Source organism: Barbatula barbatula (genome assembly GCF_947034865.1).
Source record: "Barbatula barbatula genome assembly, chromosome: 22".
NCBI classification, from domain to species: Eukaryota; Metazoa; Chordata; class Actinopteri; order Cypriniformes; family Nemacheilidae; genus Barbatula; species Barbatula barbatula.
The window spans coordinates 9,276,528-9,297,785 of record NC_136785.1 but is presented as its reverse complement, the minus strand read 5'-3'; the positions used below and the strand labels follow the sequence as shown (position 1 = coordinate 9,297,785).

At 39.7% G+C, this 21,258-nt stretch overlaps 4 protein-coding genes across 4 annotated transcripts; 1 reads left to right on the top strand and 3 right to left on the bottom strand.

Moving 5' to 3' along the window:
- Positions 1-52: 52 nt before the first annotated feature.
- LOC306911348 (uncharacterized protein) lies at positions 53-3,502 on the bottom strand. Its single transcript, XM_079486631.1, has 3 exons — positions 2,753-3,502; positions 1,770-1,884; positions 53-1,674 (listed from the first exon to the last, which is right to left on the bottom strand). The coding sequence occupies exons 1-3, from the start codon at positions 3,268-3,270 to the stop codon at positions 913-915; spliced, it is 1,395 nt and encodes a 464-aa protein (XP_079342757.1). The 5' UTR covers positions 3,271-3,502; the 3' UTR covers positions 53-912.
- Positions 3,459-13,379, top strand: nfrkb (nuclear factor related to kappaB binding protein). Its single transcript, XM_079486617.1, has 26 exons — positions 3,459-3,551; positions 4,076-4,212; positions 4,308-4,509; positions 4,590-4,717; positions 5,365-5,536; positions 5,636-5,740; positions 5,835-5,908; positions 6,022-6,106; positions 6,199-6,373; positions 6,451-6,562; positions 6,835-6,961; positions 7,055-7,132; positions 7,697-7,779; positions 7,847-7,893; positions 8,011-8,071; positions 8,211-8,385; positions 8,632-8,738; positions 8,818-8,941; positions 9,426-9,505; positions 9,650-9,858; positions 9,933-10,203; positions 10,414-10,623; positions 10,772-11,545; positions 11,711-11,817; positions 12,529-12,664; positions 12,780-13,379. The coding sequence occupies exons 2-26, from the start codon at positions 4,087-4,089 to the stop codon at positions 12,903-12,905; spliced, it is 3,894 nt and encodes a 1,297-aa protein (XP_079342743.1). The 5' UTR covers positions 3,459-3,551; positions 4,076-4,086; the 3' UTR covers positions 12,906-13,379.
- Positions 13,238-17,130, bottom strand: tmem45b (transmembrane protein 45B). The gene is made up of 6 exons (XM_079486637.1): positions 16,612-17,130; positions 15,450-15,652; positions 14,864-15,067; positions 14,414-14,598; positions 14,173-14,315; positions 13,238-14,087 (listed from the first exon to the last, which is right to left on the bottom strand). The coding sequence occupies exons 2-6, from the start codon at positions 15,643-15,645 to the stop codon at positions 13,970-13,972; spliced, it is 846 nt and encodes a 281-aa protein (XP_079342763.1). The 5' UTR covers positions 15,646-15,652; positions 16,612-17,130; the 3' UTR covers positions 13,238-13,969.
- A 2,865-nt stretch (positions 17,131-19,995) lies between these two features.
- gng8 (guanine nucleotide binding protein (G protein), gamma 8) lies at positions 19,996-20,408 on the bottom strand (the record flags this gene model as incomplete). Its single annotated transcript, XM_079486642.1, has 2 exons — positions 19,996-20,124; positions 20,325-20,408. 2 exons carry the CDS (start codon positions 20,406-20,408, stop codon positions 19,996-19,998), a joined length of 213 nt encoding a protein of 70 aa, XP_079342768.1.
- Between the last annotated feature and the right edge of the window lie 850 nt (positions 20,409-21,258).

Here is a 21,258-nt window from a genome sequence, read left to right as displayed (position 1 = left end):
AATTTCTGTTTTTTTATGTTCTGAATGTAGGACTTGATGTTCTACAAAAGTTGAGATAAATATTATATTTATATCAGATTTGTTTGAAACAGATACAGGTAATTTCCAACACAAACATAAAACAAAACCAAGATAATTATAATAATAGTGAGGAATATTAAATTCTAGTTTAATAGATACACTTGTTTATAATATAGACATACGTCTTTGATTTGCTTGAGACAGGTCTTGTAAGGATGGTGGACATTCAAAAGTGCAGAAACTTTACTGAAGCATTAGGGTATAGTTGAGGACTGTATCGTATTGTTTCATTACTTTTATGTTTCTTGCTAAGATCATAATGCATCACATTCCTATATGTATGGCCCTATGGCATAAATAAACACAGAATTATATATGACACTGTTCATAATTTATACATTTAATAAAAGTGATAAATGTTTTACAAAAAAACTTAAATTAACGAAAACATTTGTTTCTCACCTCAGGTAACCTGGTTTCAAAATATACAACAAATAAGATTCAGTGACAAATGTTTAGTGCTACAGTAGCACTTCATTGCAGGCTAACTGCCCGGCACAACAACAAACATTTAATGAGTAACACAGCGTATGGAAAATTTACAAATCTACAGTAAATACACATATTCAACAGTATGTACAAAGAAACAGTTATATACAGTATATAAACCATCATCAATGCAACAGTAGAGTGCAATGCAATGAGTAGAGCAACTTATTCAGCAACTTCTAGTGTGAGGTGTGTACATTTATGCAAATACTATGTGTGCAATATGCAACTCTTTGTGCATTTTGTAATCCATGGGTAACATTATCACAATTCAAAGAAGTTTGTTTACATCACACAGAATCAAAGGTATTTACATTTACACTTTATTATAATGAATCCATCCTAATCCTTAGCCTCTACTTTAACCAAAGGGCCATTCTGGTAATTTACAAGAAGGCACGCAACCGTGTACAGCTGGTTGATGTTCGCCGTGATAGAAGAAGAGATAACAGTGTCAAACAGCTTGTGTTTCTTCACCCTATGGATGAGACTCTCCACATGGACCCTAAGAGAAGAGACGTATTCTGACTCCCTCACCTCATCAGCTGACATATTTTCCTTCTTTAAAAAGCAGAATGGTCTGTAAACTTTGCAGGGCACACTCTCATCCACAGGAAAGCCTTTGTCCACCATAATGGCCATTCCAGGTTTCAACAGAGAGAAAAGTCCAGACCTCTTCAAAAGCTCCTTATCGCTGATAGATCCTGCATATAGGGACGACACATAAGTGACTGCACCATGTGGTGCCATACCGATTAAGCCCTTGAAGGTGCAAAAGGTCTTGTATGAGGACTCGGAGCAGTCTTCACTTTTAAGTGGGAGACCGGATGGCACTTCACAACGCAGCTCTGCGCAGTCAATGACCACTTGTGTGTCTGGGTAGTCTTGAAACTCTTTGGGTAGGTGAGCTTTAACCGCCTCTTCAGACATCCAGATGTGCACAGAACCAAGAATGCTGTGCAGAAAACTGGCCCAGGCTCTTATAATTTTGATCACCATGTACTGATGGATGTTAAATCTGTGGGCCAGATCGCTCAGTGAAAGTCCGACGGAAAGGTAGACCATGAAGAGGAAGAACTCATCGATGCGCTGCAATGACCGACTCTGTCAAAATAAAATTTTAATAATTATGATACATATAATGCATTTCAATTCATTTATATTTTGTTCCCAGCTCCAGAAGTGTCTGTGTTACGTACCGTTTCATTGCTTGGTCCTCTGACTACACTGGGCAGTACTCTGGTCACACGAATCTTGTTGGTTTCAGGTTCGATAAGTCTCCAAAAGGCCATCAAATGTTTGTAAGACAAGAATCTAAAATACACACCACAGAATGCAAATGTATGTCTATATTGAACATTGAATTATTGGACATGGTTGTAATGAATTAACGTGGACGACATATTCTTATTAGACAAAAGTCATTACATACCAATATGGCTTTCTAGGGTGGAAAAAATCTTAGGACAAGTGAATTCTAATTTTATTTTTAAAGCGGCTTAACAACCGTATATACATATTAATGACAAAAGTTAAAAAAGGAAATTATGAAATATGACTGACTGATAGACAAAATTAAATACATGGTATTATTTAAAAAAATTCAAAAAGATAATCTTAGCCGGAAAATATGTCCTAGCCATTTCTTTACACAATGAATAGGACTGACATTAGAAATGTAGCTGATTGTTTGTGCAACCACAGGCACTTTCGACTGTCCAAAATAAAACAATAATCAACCCCTGTGAGTTTTTATTTCAATCATCAGAGTCTGAAATACATATTATAAGGTCAACAAAATTGCATGGAGTCATTAAGATTTTAATCTGAAACATGTCTATTTTATACTTGTAATTTAATATCCAGGAAACCTTGAAAATGTAAAGACTCTAAACATCTTAATATACATGAAATAAAAAGTAATACACATTTATTTTTAAAATGAAGTTCAAAGTACAGAATTACTATGATATTTCCCTTATATTTTGGGATCTTGTTATTGAATTAGTGAGGTGGCCTAACCTGTTAGCAATGTGCTCATGTGGTAATTTGTGGTAAAACACTGTGAATATATTTAGAAATAAATCAAAATTTCACAACTTTTCAGGAACACCCACCTACAGTGAACTACTTCACAAAAATGTGCTTGGTAATAGCATCTTATTCTTCGTTTATATCTTACCCAGTGTAGTGTCTAATGTCATCATCAGATGCAGCAAACCTGCCCAAGCATAAACGTTCATAGACAGGCAACACTTCCACTTTACAGGGAGCTTGTTTTAGAGCAAGATCAGTTGGCACGGGTTTGAATACTATACAGTAGTTATGCTCCAGCTGCTGCAGGGTCATATGCGCAGAGTCATTGTCCTCTAAATTTGGGACGTCACCTCCTGAGTAGTTGTTCCACTGGAACAGAGTGGGCACAGCCCCCTTCCTTAATATCCGACGTCCCGCTTTTGTAAATGTCTTGGTAAAATCATCGCTCTCAAAATGACGACCACAGACTCTAAACTCCGGGGTGATGTTTGTAATCGCACGTCTGATGTTGCGAAGCCACTTCATGCGACTTTCCTTGTTCGTGGGGAAAGCGTGAAAACTTAGCACAGAGTTGAACCTTTGGGAAGCTCTACACAACGGGACACAGCAATAGCGAGACGATCCGCCCACACGTCGGATGTACCTAAACTGTTTAAAACTCATGGCTAAATGAGTTTTGCATTAACGTTACATGTATATTATATATGTAACATATATTATTACACCTTTAAATGTTGTTAATATGATCCTATAGCACTTCCTCACTGGCCGCTAATAATCCACGTTCGTGGCGAATTACAAACCGGAACCTCGTACTCTCCCTCAATTTACCGGAAATACGTAGCTGCAACAGAGAGCGGAAATGTGCACCAATGTTATTATTCCCACCGCCGTCAAGAAGAGCTAGCTAACGTATTCATTCTTAATTTTCACAAACGCACATGGTGAGATGCTTTTAACTTTTATTAGCAATGTATAAAAGGTAGCGTGCGTAACGGTATATATTTAATGAACACTGAACATTTGGTTATTGACGTTGCATACTAATAGTTTTAAAGACTGAACAAAGACTGTTAGCTTGTTGCCTTTTTTATATTAGTCAACTGACTATCCATCTATCGAGGGATTATGCTTGATTTGACGAACACACGCGGGTTTCGGTATAACTGTTCATTTGAAAGGAAATGTTTATTTTTCCTTTGCGCTTCGTTTGTTGTACTTTGTAAAACGGATGCTGTCTTGACAGTATTTTGGTAAATATGAGATTGTTGCGATATATTAAATATAAGTTGTGTTAAACGCAATAGGCTATGTTTTTATATGCTCTTTTAACGTGTTGCGTGATATTAAAGGTGAGATAATCTTGCACCCTTTTTCAGAATTAAAAGAGATTGTTCATCTACACTGTTATGCTCGTGCATGCCATTGCGTCCTATAATGTTTCATTTTGTTTTTGGCTGTTGTGAAGGTGTGTTAAAGATGGATGCACTGGATCACATGTTAACAGACCCACTGGAGTCTGTAATGGACCGTGACGGACGTGTGATGGAGGAGTGCATGTTGGGAGACTGCAGAGTTCGGGTTCCTGAGGATCTACTAGAGGATGTAATGTTGTCTTCTAACAGCTATGAAGAATACAAACGATGTTATTATTTTGTCTGTGTTCATTATTTAAATGTTATGTATTTGTGTGTGAGCAGCCAGATATGTTTTTCTCTGTGATGAGCGAGAGCACATGGACAGATGTACTGACAGATGCTCAACGGACACATCTTCGTCAGCTCCTGCCACAGTTCTCTGAGAACAACATCTCTGAGCAGGACAACATCATTGGCGACCTTTTCAACAACCAGAATTTCTTCTTTGGAAATCCCTTGCACATTGCCCAGAAACTTTTTAGAGGTCATAATATTTTTCTTTCATTTCCAATGAGTCTTACATGAATATACAGCATAATGCAAACTTTGTCTGTCTTGCCATAGATGGTTACTTTAATCCAGAAGTGGTGAAGTACAGGCAACTTTGTGCCAAGTCTCAGAAGAAAAGACAAATATTCTCCCTTCAGCAGTACTACCATAAATTACTCAAGCAGATCCTGGTCTCCAGAAAGGTACAATGATAATCTACTTTAATGTCTGTCTTTATTTATTATATACACCACTAGTCAGCAAATCAATATGTGTATTATAACTTACTTGCTGTGATCATTTCAGATAGCCACAGCATCTGTTTTTTAAAGGGATACTTCACCCAAAAATAAGTAATTTACTCACCTTCGAGTTGTTCCAAATCTGTATACATTTCTTTGTTCTGATGAACTCAAAGAATGCTTATAACCAGACAGATTTTGCTTCCCATTGACTCCCTTGTTCTGTTGAACACAAAAGAAGACATTTTTAAGAATGAAGGACAGCAAACAGTTCTGGGGCACTTTAGACTACCATTGTATTTTTTCCAAACATGGTAGGCAATGGGGGGCAAAATCTGTCTTGTTATTAGAATTCGTCCAAATATCTTTCCCTGCGTTCATCAGAACAAATACATTTATACAGATTTGGAACAACTAGAAGGTGATTATATGATCAGAATTTAAATGTTTGGATGAAGTATCCCTTTGACCATGTTCACAATAAGTGAATAACTTACATGATCCACAAATTCAACACGGACGAATTGCTTTGACTAGTTACTGCTGTTATATGTTGCCTTGCTGTTATATGTTGTCTTAATAAATTTAGTTTTTCTCTTTTAATGTAGGAGTTGCTGGATTTGGCAGTTCACAGTGGACCTGAACTGGCCGTAAAACGGCGTTATCCTGCTCCCTCTCACAAGGAGGTGCTAGAACAGAGAGTCAGATGTCGAGTGGGTCACATACTGAAGGATGTGAAAACCGAGTGTGCGGACAGTAATGTGTCATCGGATGAAGATGGTGGGTGTGACCAAACTTTTTTAGCCTCATTGTATGGTTTTGAATATTAACTAGAAATGTTGTAGATTACATGGACATTTTTTGTTTGAATGTGAGCAGATACAGCCTCTTGGTTACCTGTTCCTCAGTCGCCCTCCTCCCCAACACCAACTGTCTCTCTCAGGGTCCTGCCCAGCCTTTCTACTCAGGACATGAAGACTAGAGGTCAGGTTCAGTTGTTTTAGTACATTTTAGTTACATAATAACTCAAATAAATACTAGAAAAAAAAGTAACTAAAGAAAATATTTTTTCATGCAGACAAGCCTGAGCTGGGTGAGAAGGACCTCAGAGCCATGTTACATAGGCACAGAGAGAAGAGAAAACGACAACCAGTAACTTTGTCTATACCTGATACTTGCAAACCTAAAAGGGGTCATATTTTAATGATGTTCAGTATAGTAGAAGGATAAAGAGTTGTACAGACAATTATTGTTGTCATTTTTAGGATCACCCGGATCTCATTACCTCCGACCTTCATCTTGGTGACATTATGTCACGTGTGAACATTGGCAGAAAAGGATCCGTTACAAGTGAGACAATCAGCTCAATTATTTTGCGTAATAAGTCTCGTTTTTTTTTAAATAAGAAGCATCATGTTTTCTGTCTCTGTTTTGTGCACTAGATGTCTTTGACCTGGTGCTGCCTAAGAAGAAAATAAAGGAGGAGAAGAGAAAGAAAAAGATGCGTCCTATTAAGACTGAATCAGAGGAAGTCTCTGATGTTCTGATGTCAGCAGCTTCAGGGAATCTGGCTCTTGCTGACACCTCCGCTTCTCTGGCCCAAAGCATTAAAGAAGAGTAGGTATTTCTCTTGTACAATTCAGATTCTCAGATTTTAAATACCCTGCATTTATTTGTCTTGCTTTGCAACGAAGGCCCATGGATGAGTCCCAGAACAGCCCTGAATTGGTGGAGGAAATCGCCATCAGTTTTTTTCATTTGCTAAAGGATGTTCTGAGATTAGAAGGGCTGGCAACATCCTCCATGGTACATATGATCCCTATATATATATATATATATATACACACATATAGTATCATTTAGACACAGACTTGTTCTTTTTAATAAGTATTGTAGGAGTTGCCAAGCTAAGCACGTTGTGATTGAAATCTGTCAATTTGTTCGCAACTGATGGCCTAGTGGGCGAAAATGTATACATGTACACCAATCGACAAAACTATCAATGCATTTAAGCAGATGCAAGGTTAAAAAAAAGTCTCTGATCATGAGAAATGAAAAACAAGTCTTGTCACACTCAGGTGGATGAAAAAGTGCAACAGTGGCAATCATCTCCAGCAAGCACACTAAACCCTTGGTTCTCTATGGCCCCCTGCTGGTCAGAGTCGGTGGTGCCTGCTCTACAGTTTCTTGCTGGAGAGAGCAAGTGTAAGTTTTACTGTATGGTATATGTTCAAATAAATATTTCTGGTTAATTTAGCTGTTTTGGCTTGTATGTGATCTTACTTGCTCTCTCTTTAGCTGGTGTGATGGCTCTGCCCACTGGCTTCATACCTTTAGTGGAGTTTAAGGAACTAACACAGCAGTGGAAATGGATAGGTTAGAAGATGTCTTATGTTCTGTCCTGTCCTGTCCAGTACTTGTATCCTTCTGTTTATAAGTAGAAAATATAAGTTATAAAAACACATTTAGATTGTGAAATTTTTAATGATTGTTCCAAAAGACTTTATGCTTATACGACAATATTATAACAAAATGATTGTGATGTATGTTGGTTGATAATCAGTCAAATTCATCAAAAAATATTTTTCACTTTTTTGGCCAATGCATCATTCTCACAATATTATTAACACAATATTAGCAATCATGCCTATATTTATATAATGATTATTGTCAATAATGATAGCAAATTTTTACATATTTTAGCTTTTTAAAAGTAGTCGCGCCAGAGTTACAGCTCTCCAACTGAATGTGCATGCTGGGATGTTGCAAAAGTTTCCATGCACGCTGCTATAAAAAGTAACACAATTTCAGTTTTGTTTAGAAAGCTGTATTTAAACACATTTAATATTTGACTAAACTCATTTAAATTATTGAGGCACAATACATTTTTAGAATCATACATTTCATTTGATTCATAAGAATTCACGTGTTTCTGTGCAGGCCAAAATACAGATGGAGACAAAGACCTGAGTGCCCTGTGCCAGTTATGGTTGGAGTCAAAGGATCATGTGGTTGTCGTAAAGGTAATAAAGGATTTTCTTGTTTTCTAGCTCAGACTGTCCTGTTTCTGATCGTGTGTTTGCTTTACAGCAAGAAGGAGAAGAAACCGCAGAGCTGACTCCACCAACACCAAGAGTGTGAGTGTACAGTGTTTTTACTTGAATCATTACTGTCACACTTTCACACAGATAAATTTTTAGAAGCTAATTACTTTCGGGTTACGCCTGACACTCAGTTTCTCTACTGTTTATTAGTTGGACCGACTACGTGGTGAGACCTAGTACAGGAGAGGAAAGGCACGTTTTTCAAGAGCAGGTTTGTGCCAGGCCCTTACCTGACTAGTGAAAATTTGATTGATTGACTTAGCCAAGTAGGCGTGCTGACAACTGTATACTTCTGTCAACGTTGTGTTATTGTTCTATCAAATAAGATTTTCTTTCTCTTCATTCATTAGGAGCAACAGCGTTATGATCAGCCACACAAAGCCTTCACTTACCGAATGCACGGTTTTGAGTCTGTGGTGGGACCTGTCAAGGGAGTTTTTGACAAGGAGACATCACTCAATAAAGCTCGAGAGCATTCCTTACTGCGCTCGGATCGACCGGCCTATGTCACCATACTGTCTCTTGGTAACCGTTGGGTACTTTTAGTCAAAACTGTTTTATTGATCTCATAGTGAGATTAAGTAAGCCTTTTGTTGGGTCTATTTCTGTTGAATGATATCAGAAATTAAACAGAAATCAAAAGGAGAAATGTTGATGAACAACATTATTACATTACATTTATGCATTTGCCAGATGTTCTTTTTATATTATTATAATTTTAAGTAAAAAATAGATGGTTTTTAAATGTGCTTCCTGTTTGTCTCAACACAGTAAGGGATGCTGCTGCCCGGCTGCCCAACGGAGAGGGTACCAGAGCTGAGATTTGTGAGTTACTCAAAGACTCCCAGTTCCTTGCCCCGGATGTCACCAGTGCACAGGTCATAGAGAAGTTTCATGCTTTTGTGTTTGTTTTCATAATACAGTCACTGTCAATGTGAACACACGTTTGATTTTTAGGTCAACACTGTGGTGAGCGGTGCCCTTGACCGGCTCCACTACGAGAAAGATCCGTGCGTGAAATACGACATCGGCCGGAAGCTCTGGATCTACCTCCACAGAGACCGGAGCCAGGAGGAGTTTGGTAAGCGTCCCCATAAAACGTGCACGGTACTGCTTGTGGTCATATTTTTAACAGAAAGCGTTACATACCCTCGGGCAGTATCCAAATGAGCAGAGAAAACAGCATGTTTGTTTTCACACCAGTGGATCCTATGTACTGTATATCCAAACAAGCAGAGCAGGTTTAGTGTTTGGAGAGGAGGCTGGAGTCAGGTTACCAGGTGTTGTTAATTGTAAAAATGATGAAGCCTTTTAATAATTCATTTCAAAGGAATCTGAATATATCTAATATATCACACTAGTTAAGTTGGCACACTAGTTGGCAAAACACTTAGTGTCACAATAACAATGGATTACAAAAAGCATTTGCAAAAGGTGGCTTTTGATCAGATCAATCTCTTTGATTCTGAACGACCTAGATTTCAACCTAAACTCAGCAGATGAGACATCAGGATTAGTTTTTAATACATTTCAAGGCCTCAATGTGATCATCTCTTTTCATTCAGAGAGAATACACCAGGCTCAAGCTGCAGCTGCCAAAGCAAAGAAAGCTCTACAGCAAAAGCCAAAACCATCCCCCAAGCCTGTAAGTTCTGCCACACTACACCAGACGTCCACTCAATCATGCCATTCTCTCGCTTGCTCATTTAAAATGTAAAGCATACTGTATGTTCATCCACATTTGCATCACATTTGCGTTTGTTTGTCTATGATGTTTTTCTGCACGTAGAAGGCTGGTGGGAAAGAGCCCGGCGGTAAAAATGGTGCTCTTGAGGCTGCTCAGAGCTCGGCTACCGAAGGAGTCACCATTAACCCCGCCACATTACCTCAACCTCCCTCCACACCAAGCACCCCTGGAACCCCCAAATCACCTCTCCCGCCCGCAGCAGCTACGCCAACAAAAGTCGCCACTCCAGATCCCATCAAATCCAGCCCCAGGTTAGTAATTAAACTACTTAAAGAATTATTTTAGGAACCAGTTATAAATATTATAAAATTTGTTTTCCCCCCAGTGTCTTGTTGGTATCACCTCCTCCCATGCCCCAGTTAGGAACACTGCTATCTGCCAGTCAGCCACAGGTTTCCCAGCAGGCCCCAGTACAGCCTGCGACTCGGCTGGTGGCCCACTCGGCTGCTGCCGGGTCTCTGCCTCAGGTGCGAGTGGTCACCACACAACCTGGCATTTCAACCTCCTCTGCGACCCAGCCTGCAACATTACTGCACCAGAGCTCCCATCACATCAGGGTGCCAGTGTCTGTAGCCCATGGCAAGAGCATCACACAGGTGTGCTATAAGATTGAATATTCAATATTCAGGCTGGAATATTTTTTATATTTTCGTTTTATGACATTCATATGACGTTATGATATGCTATTAAACTAATGTTGCTGTAGCATAGGCATATTATATTCAAATAAGTGTAAATGACATATCACACAAAATCTAAATGTTGTTAGTGCTGGATAAAATTATTGTATGTCTTTCTGGGAGCAGGCAGTGGTGACTGTACCACTAAGAGGTCATTCTGCTGGAAGCCCCATTCAGGTACAGGCTTCACGTGGTCAGGCAAGTCTTACTGTCCCAGGCCTTGCCACTGCTGTCATGATGACCAAACCTCAAACCAGCTCACCCGCCAGTTCTGCCCATAACACAGCATCGACTGCTGTACTGCAGGGAGTAAGCAGCCAGAGTATCATCAAACAGGTACAAACAGACATAGAGACACATTTACACCTCCATTTACCACTGTGTTTTTGTGATCAGATCGCTCAGAATTCATGTTTGAAAAAGAAAAAGTTTTAAACATATCTATGCTACATTTCAAGGATTGCTCGCTTTTGGTTTCTACCAGGTTGCAATCACGGGACAGTTAGGTGTAAAGAACCAAAGTGGGTCAGGAATTCCTCTCACCGCCACTAACTTGCGCATTCAGGGCAAGGATGTGCTCCGTCTGCCCTCCTCTTCGATCACCACTGATGCCAAAGGTCAAACAGTGCTCCGCATCACTCCAGACATGATGGCCACCCTCACTAAATCCCCAATGGCCACCGTCAAACTCACCCCAGACATGCTGAGCAGTGCCACGTGCAGCAAGAGCATCTCTGCCACTCTACATATGTCTCCGTCCCAGGCCTCGCCCCCCGCACACAAGGCCTCTCCATCTGCAACTGCTGAGACCCTGGCTGCCAAATCGTCTACCTCTCTAGGCACCACAGGCACCGCTACCCTCGTAAAGGTTCACCAGGAACTAAAAGGAACCTGTGACACGGCCATCCGCCTCATGCCCGCCCTAGCAGTCACTATGCCAGACCCCAAAACCCGCACTTTCTCAACTGTCACCTCCTCTGACTCGAAAGCCGGCACTACTATTAGAATAGTGCCAAACCTGGGTGTTATCTCTCAGAAACAGGGTCAGACTGTCTCAATTAGCACAACCACCACAGCTACAAAGCCCGCCACGGTGTCATCGGGACCAACTACTGTTACCATAGCCACCAGTGGAGTGGGAGGAGCCAAAGGTGTTACATTCACTTCCGCAGCCACAGGCTCTCCGCTGTCTCTGGGCACTGCTACCGCCACAGTCAGACAGATGCCAGTCAGTGCTACTGTAGTCACTACACAAGCGGTATGTTTATCTTTGACATATTAACTTCTTTGAAATTCAATTTGACAGAGTTTGAAAAGTATCCCTGATGTATGTTTTAATAGACATGTAGCTTTAAAAAACTATATATATATTGCTGGTTATTTGTTTATGTCAGCATAACTGCCTGAACTCTAATTCTTACAGGGGAAGCTTCCCACGAGGATCACAGTGCCTCTCTCTGTCCTCAACCAACCTTTGAAAAACAAGAGTATGGTCACTACCCCCATACTAAAAGGCAACATCAGCACCAAGTGAGCATTAAATTCTATCAACTGTTTAGGTTATTTTCTACCCCACAACCAATGAAATAGAATAATAAATGATAGCGGTGGAAAGAAATTAAGAGACAGTTGCAAAAAATTAATTAGCTTTTCTAGTTGTATCGTGGTCATTCCAGTCTGGTGTCCTCAGAAGTGACATAATCCAACAGCGATGTAAAAGACTAACAGCATTACAAGACGCATGAAAACTCTGATTAAAATGGAGGTTATCACATAAAAACATCAACAAAGAAGAACTGTACAGTTTTTAAAAGGCAAACTTTAAAACGTGGATCGCTTATCTTAAGCATTACCTAAATGTGCTCTTAATTTTAAAGTAGTTTGCCGTAAAAGAGAGTTCAAATAGATTTGTGTAATCATCAATACACTTTATGGTCTTCAATAAAAACGCAACACAGTAAACTGGAAGTTCTGTTGGAATGTCACATCATGTGGACTACATTTCTCATCTGATATGCCTGTTGGAACCGTAATGGTCTTAACCATTATCTTTAAACAAAAAATCCTTCAGATTTGATGATGAAACATGATCCGGATTGGCTATTTACAGCTTTTGTGATATTCGCCAAATATTTCTATTGTAAGCGAAAAGTGATCTTAAATTAGTCCCGCATCACTGACTTTGTTGAAGTTTCCCATTGGCTTTAAGACTTGTGTGGCTAATGTGTCTTCTGTTTTCAGCATCAGCAATCTGGGAAGAAACATCATCCTGACCACCATGCCGGCGGGTACCAAGATAATTGCTGGTAACAAGCCTGTCAGCTTTGTGACTGCTCAGCAACTGCAACAGCTGCAGCAGCAGGGACAAGCCACACAGGTTCAGTCTTCACCAGATTAATCTTAAACAAACCTGTCGTACAAGCCTAACAAATAAAATATACTGCTCACACGAGGAATCTATATGTAATTCACAAGTGTGTTGCTTTGCCCAGGTTCGAATTCAGACGGTACCAGCACAGCAGCTGCAGCGCACTGCTGCCAGCTCGCCGAAGTCCACGGTGTCTACGGTGGTGTTTTCCACCGCTCCCTCGCCGAAGACAAATCCAGATCCTCAGTAAACAACTATATGTGTAGCTTTTGCTCTTGATGAAGAGAAAATGCATGGAAGAATCAGACGCACTTTAAAACAACAAAGAAGTTGTGTGGTGCAGTGACATCTTGTTCTGAAATTTCAATGTTTCCCATGAAAGCAGCAGATGGGAAAAATGGTGTCAGATTCGGCAGCACTGGATTGAGCTGACGCTTCATTTTTCTCAGATTATGTTGTTCCAGACATTTCATGTACATGCTGACATAGTGACTGGTGTAATGTCATCTGTAAACATTGTAGTCGGATGACAGTGACATCGCTGACAAACATTTCACATTTGTAAGGTAAATGGCCTTTCGTTAAAGATGTTGACATGCAGACAAGCAAGTTTGTTTATTGGTGCTTTTGATGTATTTCTCCTAAAGCAGTGTAATTTAACAAATACTGTTAATACAGTATGTGGTGTGTACTGTAATAAATGATAGTTCTAAACAAATCTTCAAATCTTCGTTTCGTGCACGCAACTGAATTGCAATGTAAATATAACGATAAGTCAAGCTGCTTACTGCTGTTTAGGGATTTAGCCTGTACTTGAATTTTATATTCAAATAATTTTATTTACATGCTGTGGCCAGTTACATAAATGACAACTCACAAAACAGTCCCAAACAGCTTGGACTTTACTAATTTCCCTTTCACTATAAAAAGAGCACTCATGCAATACCATATTTCCATTATTTAGTGATGAACCTGTAGGTAATTTCAAGTGAATATCATTCATACACATATAATTACATATTCCAGAGGAACATTTTCAGTTCTTTCGACTCTTTTTACTTGACCATTTTTGGCAAATGGTCAAGCCTCTATTTTAGTGGGAACGATGCCAGGTGTTCTTTACACCTGTGCTAACCACTTTATTTACAAAGTCTATTTAACATAATATATTCGGAATGAACACAGGAAAGAGATTTCATATGGTAGTAATCATTTGCGTCGGTCATATTGGGTGACCAGCTTGAGAAATTCTTTTTGCAGTGCATTCAATTCTTCAAATCACTATTTCTCACAGTTCAAAGTCAATGAATCCACCTATTCTTCATCTGATTCTTGGAGCAAAGCTTTCTGGGTGCTAGAATTGGAGAAGGTCGATTTTCTGAGGCCCAACTCCATATCACCCATCTGCCTTCCTGCACACCAGTTTGAAAAACTGTAGGAAATGAAAGACACACAGCTGTCACTAAAATGAAGTCAGAAGAAACTGATTGATTTAGGTAGATGGATTGTGTCCTCACCTAAAAACAACGCAGTAGAAGATTCCCACGATCAGCAAAGCCACAGCATAATGCCAACAGAAGCACATGGTGATAAACATGATGTTGCCATGTTCCTCCAGGTTCCATTGGGGTCCACTCAGAGGATACAGGACAAATCCAATCTGAGATAGAGCAACAGTTACATCAATTTCAGTGATGACAAAATATCCCCAATGACAAGATTTTATCTTGTTACTTGACCTGGAGATGTTGTCCTTACCTGATAGAACCATGTGCCTTGTAAGATGGCCAAACTGCATCTGAGAAGCTCCAACACTGGGTTATTTCTCTTGAATACCTCCAGCAGTGTGCTGGCTGCTCCACCAAACACAGCAACCAGAAGCAGAGAGTGAATGTGCTGGTCCAGAGGAGGGCGATTGTGCACGTGAAAATAGAAAAGAAACCCTGCAAGAAAAAACCCGCAATTCAACGTGTTGGTGAAACCTAGCCACACCTAACCCCCCACCCTCAACAAACACACAAATTCCGCTTATCAGCGTATCATACAAAGAATGTCTTTGTATCCATGGTTCCTGGTTTGTGCATTTAGCTTTTAGTTTGAATTATAGGTGCACTTCATACTCTTTAGAATGAAATCTGTCTATTTCTTCTCAATGTTATAAGTTGCATTGGGTAAACGTGTCTGTCAGATGCAAAAATATAAATATACCTTCCACAAAGAGAGCCAATGAAAGTGAGAGGCGATCGAGACCAACTGGCACAGGCAGAGAGGAGACATTGAGAACATCTGCAATGCCGGAGATGCCGAAGAACAGGTACATAGTGCTGTGTTGCCAATTCATCAGCTTCACCCAGCCGTCTTTATACAGGTGAGCATGAGGACCATCCGGCACAAACTGCTCTGCCATGATCCCTGCATAGTCATTTCAGAGTAAGACATTCAAATTTCGCATAAATACCATTATTTACTTGCCCTCTCCTCATTTCAAACCTGTGTGATTTTCTTTCTTCTTAAGAACACAAAAGAAAATATTGTGAAGAATGTCGGTAACCAAACAACGGCAGTACCCATTGACTTGCATTGGTTTCGTGTTGACACAATACAAGCAAACGGGGACCGCTGTTGTTTGGTTACTAGTCTTCTTCAAAATATCTTTGTGTTCTGCCGAAGAAATAAAGTTACAAAGGTTTAAAATATGAAGAGGGTGAATAAAGGATGCCAGAAGACTTTTCACAAAATAGAAACATTTCAGTGGTGATATCATGTAACCCACTCTATCTGCTTTGCAGCTCACCAACAAATGCGAAGAAAATCTTCAGAACCCCTTCGATTAGGTCTATTCGGTTAAAGAGCAGAGTCAGGGTTTGGTTGTCTCTGTCTCCACGGCTCTCTTTTCTGCGCTTCTGTCGAAAAGGGCACTTTATGGACCACCACAGGCCAAACAGCAGAAAGAATGTACCAGGTAATGCATGGCCTTTGAAGTTGGCCATTCCGCCCCTATGTGAAAAAAAATTCAATGACACACTGGGAATGATGTAATTTTAAGAACAGATGCAGAAAAAGTCATGTTGTTTGATATAAATAGGTAAGCCACTAAGCTTGCCAAATGCATAGCTATGCAAAATGAAAAACAGTTGGAACACTCTGGTGAACACATGTTAAAAAATAAACTACTGTAGTTGCTTTAGACAAAAATACTGTATGTAATGTAAAGTAAATGTCTTTTATGGTCATGCATCAGGGCCCAAAGTTCACTATGATAAGCCAAACCTTTATTATTTACAGGAATAACAAAGGCAGGTGGTTCTAAAACTTATCAACAAAATCGATCAAACGTATCACATGATTTATATAATATATAACATTTATTACACGTGTATCAGGAGGAGGAACTAATGCGTTTAACATTTCTGCATGAATAAACGCACGAATCACAGTTTTTATGACTTTTTTCGGATCTAAGTGCACAACAGATGTATAGATCAAGTTTTTTCTCGGTAGGTAAGAAGCGAGTTTATTGTCCTTTGAAGAATCAGGTGTTTGCTTTCTGCCTTACGCCTCCTACACATTATTTCAGGCATAGCCTATTTAGACGACGTATTGACTTTCTTTATTGCAATACAACTTCTGTAACGTGTTTAGGAATAAAGCAAAAATAAAAGGCGCAGATCCTGTTTGAAGCGATACATAGCAGCAATAATTCTCATAACTGGAATTTTGGCAGACACTATAGTCATTTTTATGCTCTTGCATAGGTACAAACAAAATATCACTTAAAACTAGACAAAAAATGTTTTGCATCAAATTTATATCGTTAGCCTATTGTGGTATAAACGGAATGATTTCACATGTAGTTATTTTCAGTCACATTTAGCGCATTCTGTTATGATTTCCACAATAGTGTAGCATTCAAATGTTTCGAGTTGAAGCTGTCGGTATTTGTTTGAGTACACTACCTGAACTCTGGGGTGTGTTGTCACGACAGGGCACCCAACGCGCTCCTGTGCTGGTGATGGGAATATCCTAGTTACCTGTCTCCAAAGTGTGCACCTGCTCACCTGCCTAACCCAAGCAGTAATGATTCCGCCCTCCTGCTCTTTAGTGACAGAAAAAGACAACCTCACAGTACAAAAGTTGACCCGCCCTCCTCCTTCTATTCTTGAGACACAGATGATTCAGAGACTACAACATTTTCTTTACTGAGGTGCTTTTAGACCAGTAATGGGTGTTTCAATTGAGCCTACGTGAATTTAATGATTTGGTTTTAAATGTAAATTGAGCTTTACAGTTTACAGTCATTTAATTTGGTTAAAGCAAATTGAAAGAATTAATGATGTCCCCGTTTTTTCTGAAGCACATTAAAACTAGTTTTTGGTGTGTTTGATGAATTTGTACAAGGAGGTTATTTGAAGTTAATGTATAATCCATGCATTCACGGAAGCTGACAGGCAAGATCAGACAACAAACAAAACCCTTAGCAGAATGAACTTTGCTCTCTCTTATAGCTGTTATAAACAACAGTAAAACGCAACACCCAAGAGCAGCTTTGTGGGGGATTAGAGAACAGCGCCGCCATGAGACAAAATCATATACTGACATTAGTCCAACCATTTTTTGTTACATTTGTCATTTTGGATAAAATGTTGACGTCCTTATTTTTAAAAGATTTTAGCCATAGTATAGGCTCCTGTAAAAATATTGGCAACACTTCAGTATAGGGGGCCATTCTCAGTATTAAATAGTTGTTTTTTGCATGCCTATGCTATATCAGCTGTTTATTAGAATTTATAAATTCTGCATGACCCGACTCTACATGCCTAATCCTAGTCAATACCAATAACAACTACCTTACTTACTGTTAATAAGAAACAATTGAAAGGATTGATGGTTTGTTTATAGCGAAAATTGCCCTCTGAAGTGTGACCAAAATATTTGCTAATCATTCTGTGCATTTACATTTACTAGGAAGATGATTGAATGCAAAGTGATTTATGGTACATCCAAGGTAGGCCTATATATTTTAACTGTATTTGTGCTTCCACAAAAAAACATGCTATTAATAAAACACTATATAGAAGTATTAGGAAATTATAAAGTTGTTTCTTCCTTCTATAACAAAATGTTCTCATACAAAACATGTTTTCTTTAGATTGTCTAGATTTTTTTCTATCCTTTTGTAATATTTTCTAGTGCTTTAATGGTGCAACTTTTGAAAAGCAATACAAACATCACTAAGTACAAATAAACAAATATTAACTAAAGTTATTGTTGTAGTCCTCAATCAAACAAGAGTGGAATAAAGACTACACAGAACAATCAAAAACGAAGACTGACCATACACAGGAAGTAATGAGAGAACTATGGAAAGCAACGATAACACAATATGGGTAACTAAGAAAACTGATGAGAAACAAAAGAATGCAAGAATTGTGTCATGATTCTGCCTAGTCTTGTCTTGGTTTTCTGGTCTAGGGGCAGAATCATGACCCACGTGTTTTATGTGGAGAGAAACATATTATGGTCAATCAGGACATAATATGTGTTCTCTCCAGTCTCGTCATTGGCCCCGCCCCTCTCGTTCCTATTATTGCTTTCCTCCTGTGTCTCATTACCCACGCCCATTGTTATCTCCTTTGTTAGTTTTCCTAAGATGCCCTCATGTCTATTGTCTTGCGCTCGTTCGTTATACTTGTACTTGCTGTACATATGCCCTGCTAGTGTGTATAGTTCAAGTTCCTAGTTCCCGTATCGTGTATGTTTAGTTCAAGTTCCTTGTTTGTTTTTCTAGTAGTTTTTTGCCCCCATGTGGGAAGTATTTGTTTTCTGTTTTTTGAATTTAGTTTAGTTAGTGTTTTCCCCATCGAGGGGGTTTATGTTTTGTTCCTGTTTTATTATTAAAACTCTTGTTAACCCCGTCATCCCCTGTGTCTGCCTGCGCTTGGGTTCTCCTCTGTGATTCATAACAGAACGAACGAGCCAGCATCGAACCCAGCAGGCTAAATGGAGGCCAGACGAGCAACCCAGGCTCATCGCCTCCTACGTTTACGCCAGGGGCACTCTGATGTCCTGGAGTTTGCGGACCGTTTTTTTGAGACGGCAGGGGAGATGGTCCACAATGAGCAGGAGTAGATGGTCCTGTTCAATGGCGGCCTCAACCAACCTCTAGCAGGGTGGGAGATGAAAATGCTGAGACCACTGGGCTTCACTGACCTGATCAGGTATGCCATGAATCGGCCGGAGCCCAGTGTCTCAGCTCAACCCAGTCTTTCCCCCCCGCTGGCCGCCATCCCCGAGGGCGTACCCTGCAAATCGGGGTTGTGGGCTTCTCCTCACCCTCTGCAACCTCCACCTCGTTCACCGCACCACCTCCTACAGTCTCCCCACCCGCAGTCAGCCTTGGTGGCAAGAGGGGTAGGCGAGAGTCCTGGGGGTCCTCGTCAGAGGCCTCCAACCCGGAGACAGCCACGCCCTTCACCTCCTTCCTCCAGCAGACCACCAGACGGGTGGCTCGGCTGAAGAAGAAGAGGCAACGGAGGGCGGTCCCAAGTCCGGTGGTCCCAAGTCCGGTGGTCCCAAGTCCGGTGGTCCCAAGTCCGGTGGTCCCAAGTCCGGTGGTCCCAAGTCCGGTGGTCCCGCAGGCGCCCAGTCCTGTTCCTCGGCCGGCCTTCCAGCCGGCGCCCAGTCCTGTTCCTCGGCCGGCCTTCCAGCCGGCGCCCAGTCCTGTTCCTCGGCCGGCCTTCCAGCCGGCGCCCAGTCCTGTTTTCCCCATCGAGGGGGTTTATGTTTTGTTCCTGTTTTATTATTAAAACTCTTGTTAACCCCGTCATCCCCTGTGTCTGCCTGCGCTTGGGTTCTCCTCTGTGATTCATAACAAATTGCCTACATGAAATAAAACCCAAATGTGAACAGACAGCACTTAACTAAACTGTATTGTAATAAATAAAATGTTAATTCTATATAATTGTTACAACATTTTTGAGACTGAGAGAGATGTATTTCAACCAGAGCATATTTCTGAAAAGAAATGTTGTTGCTTTTGATATAAAATATTAAACAAATCACACAAATATTAAATTATGTTGAAAAGGTACTGCAAATGGAGTGACACAGCTGCCTTGAGAAAATGTTTATTACACATTTTTTTACATGTGGATAAGTCATTAAAAGAAACATTTTTAAAGAAAATAACTCAGAAGTACTACAGTTATAATAGATTACAACAGTTACATGACAGAGATAAGGAGACATTTTACACATTTAATAACATTGTGTATAACGTTAAATAATTTGGCTTCAGGTGTTGAATTTCTACAAAATAATACAATAAACCCTACAAATAACTACAAAATAGTACAGAAAATCTTTTTCTCTCTGAAAGGGTTTTCTGAGGATGGTACAGGTGTCACCAGGGGGTCTTCTTTTGCATGGGTCTCACAGTAAGCCATCAGTTCGGCTGCTGCTTTAGATACCTGTGCAGAGAAAATTATACTTCATCCATCAACAAATAATTTATCATAAATTCTCTTTTTATGAAAAACACTTTATGATAACTTTCCATTTGTTAACATAAGTATTCAGGTTTTTCTAATGTACGGTAATTATCATTTTTCACGTTTATCACTGCATTTTTCAAATCAAAAATTTTGTCTGGTAACATTTACATACTTACCATCATTCTGTCAATATTAACCTCCAGCTTTAATTGTTCCACCGTCATTCGCGCATCTGCAATCTTGGCCATGTTGTTAGACATTCTGCTCTCTTACAGTTACCAAATTAACCCTGCAGGAATACATCAAAACAAACCCCATGAGAGTCCAGCTAAATGCATCGGCTAGATAACATCTCAACACCAGTTGTACAGATGTCTGATGGTTTCGTTCCCTAAGACAATGCTATTGGATGCTCTAGGCTATTAAAGATATCTCTGTTGCAGTAATTGTTTTGTTGGGTCTCATCTGGTTGTGTTTTGGATGAGCCTCAGTGGGGAGGTGAAACGGTGCAGTGCAGAAATCCTCCAGAGAGAATATAATCTGTTCACTTATTAATATAAAAAATACTGTAGGCTTGATGCTTTCGCACACACCATATTCATGTGTGATTTATCTTTCAAATTTGCAGTTTCACTTAAAAGTTGAATGGCAATGTTCTTTTTCTTAAGATGTTCCCCTGTGCTGATACTTCAAAATATTTTACTTTGTAAATATTTAAAGGGATACTTCACCCAAAAAAAATTTGTCTCTTGCTCTTGTCATTCCAAACTTTCTTTCTTCTGCAGAACACAACAGAGGATATTTTGTAGAATGTTGGTAATCAAACAACAGTGGTACCTATTCAATTATAAGTCAATGGGTGCTGCTGTACTGCATTTGTCTGTACTGAATATTTTCTTTTGTGTTCTTCGGAAGAAAGAACATCATACAGGTTTGGAATGATAAGAGGGTGGATAAATTATGACAGAATTTCCATTGATAAAATACAATGAAAATCTATGTTCTCATAGAAATGCAATCTAAGCACCACCAATAAGATTGTATAAGTTTTAGTTATAAATGGATACATAACAATGAATAACAATAATAAAAAACTATTGATCACTTAAT

What these genes read in the sequence shown, in the direction of transcription:
- tmem45b (XM_079486637.1), bottom strand. Translation starts at nt 15,645, where the DNA reads ATGGCCAACTTCAAAGGCCATGCATTACCTGGTACATTCTTTCTGCTG. An exon ending in ATTGGCTCTCTTTGTGGAAG is followed by an intron (nt 14,599 to 14,863) that starts GTATATTTATAT and finishes TTTTTCTTGCAG; the next exon opens with GGTTTCTTTTCTATTTTCAC. An exon ending in AAGGCACATGGTTCTATCAG is followed by an intron (nt 14,316 to 14,413) that starts GTAAGGACAACA and finishes GCTCTATCTCAG; the next exon opens with ATTGGATTTGTCCTGTATCC.
- LOC306911348 (XM_079486631.1), bottom strand. Translation starts at nt 3,270, where the DNA reads ATGAGTTTTAAACAGTTTAGGTACATCCGACGTGTGGGCGGATCGTCT. An exon ending in GACATTAGACACTACACTGG is followed by an intron (nt 1,885 to 2,752) that starts GTAAGATATAAA and finishes TGTGTATTTTAG; the next exon opens with ATTCTTGTCTTACAAACATT. An exon ending in GAGGACCAAGCAATGAAACG is followed by an intron (nt 1,675 to 1,769) that starts GTACGTAACACA and finishes TTATTTTGACAG; the next exon opens with AGTCGGTCATTGCAGCGCAT.
- nfrkb (XM_079486617.1), top strand. Translation starts at nt 4,087, where the DNA reads ATGGATGCACTGGATCACATGTTAACAGACCCACTGGAGTCTGTAATG. An exon ending in TGTGTCATCGGATGAAGATG is followed by an intron (nt 5,537 to 5,635) that starts GTGGGTGTGACC and finishes GAATGTGAGCAG; the next exon opens with ATACAGCCTCTTGGTTACCT. An exon ending in CCGGAGCCAGGAGGAGTTTG is followed by an intron (nt 8,942 to 9,425) that starts GTAAGCGTCCCC and finishes CTTTTCATTCAG; the next exon opens with AGAGAATACACCAGGCTCAA.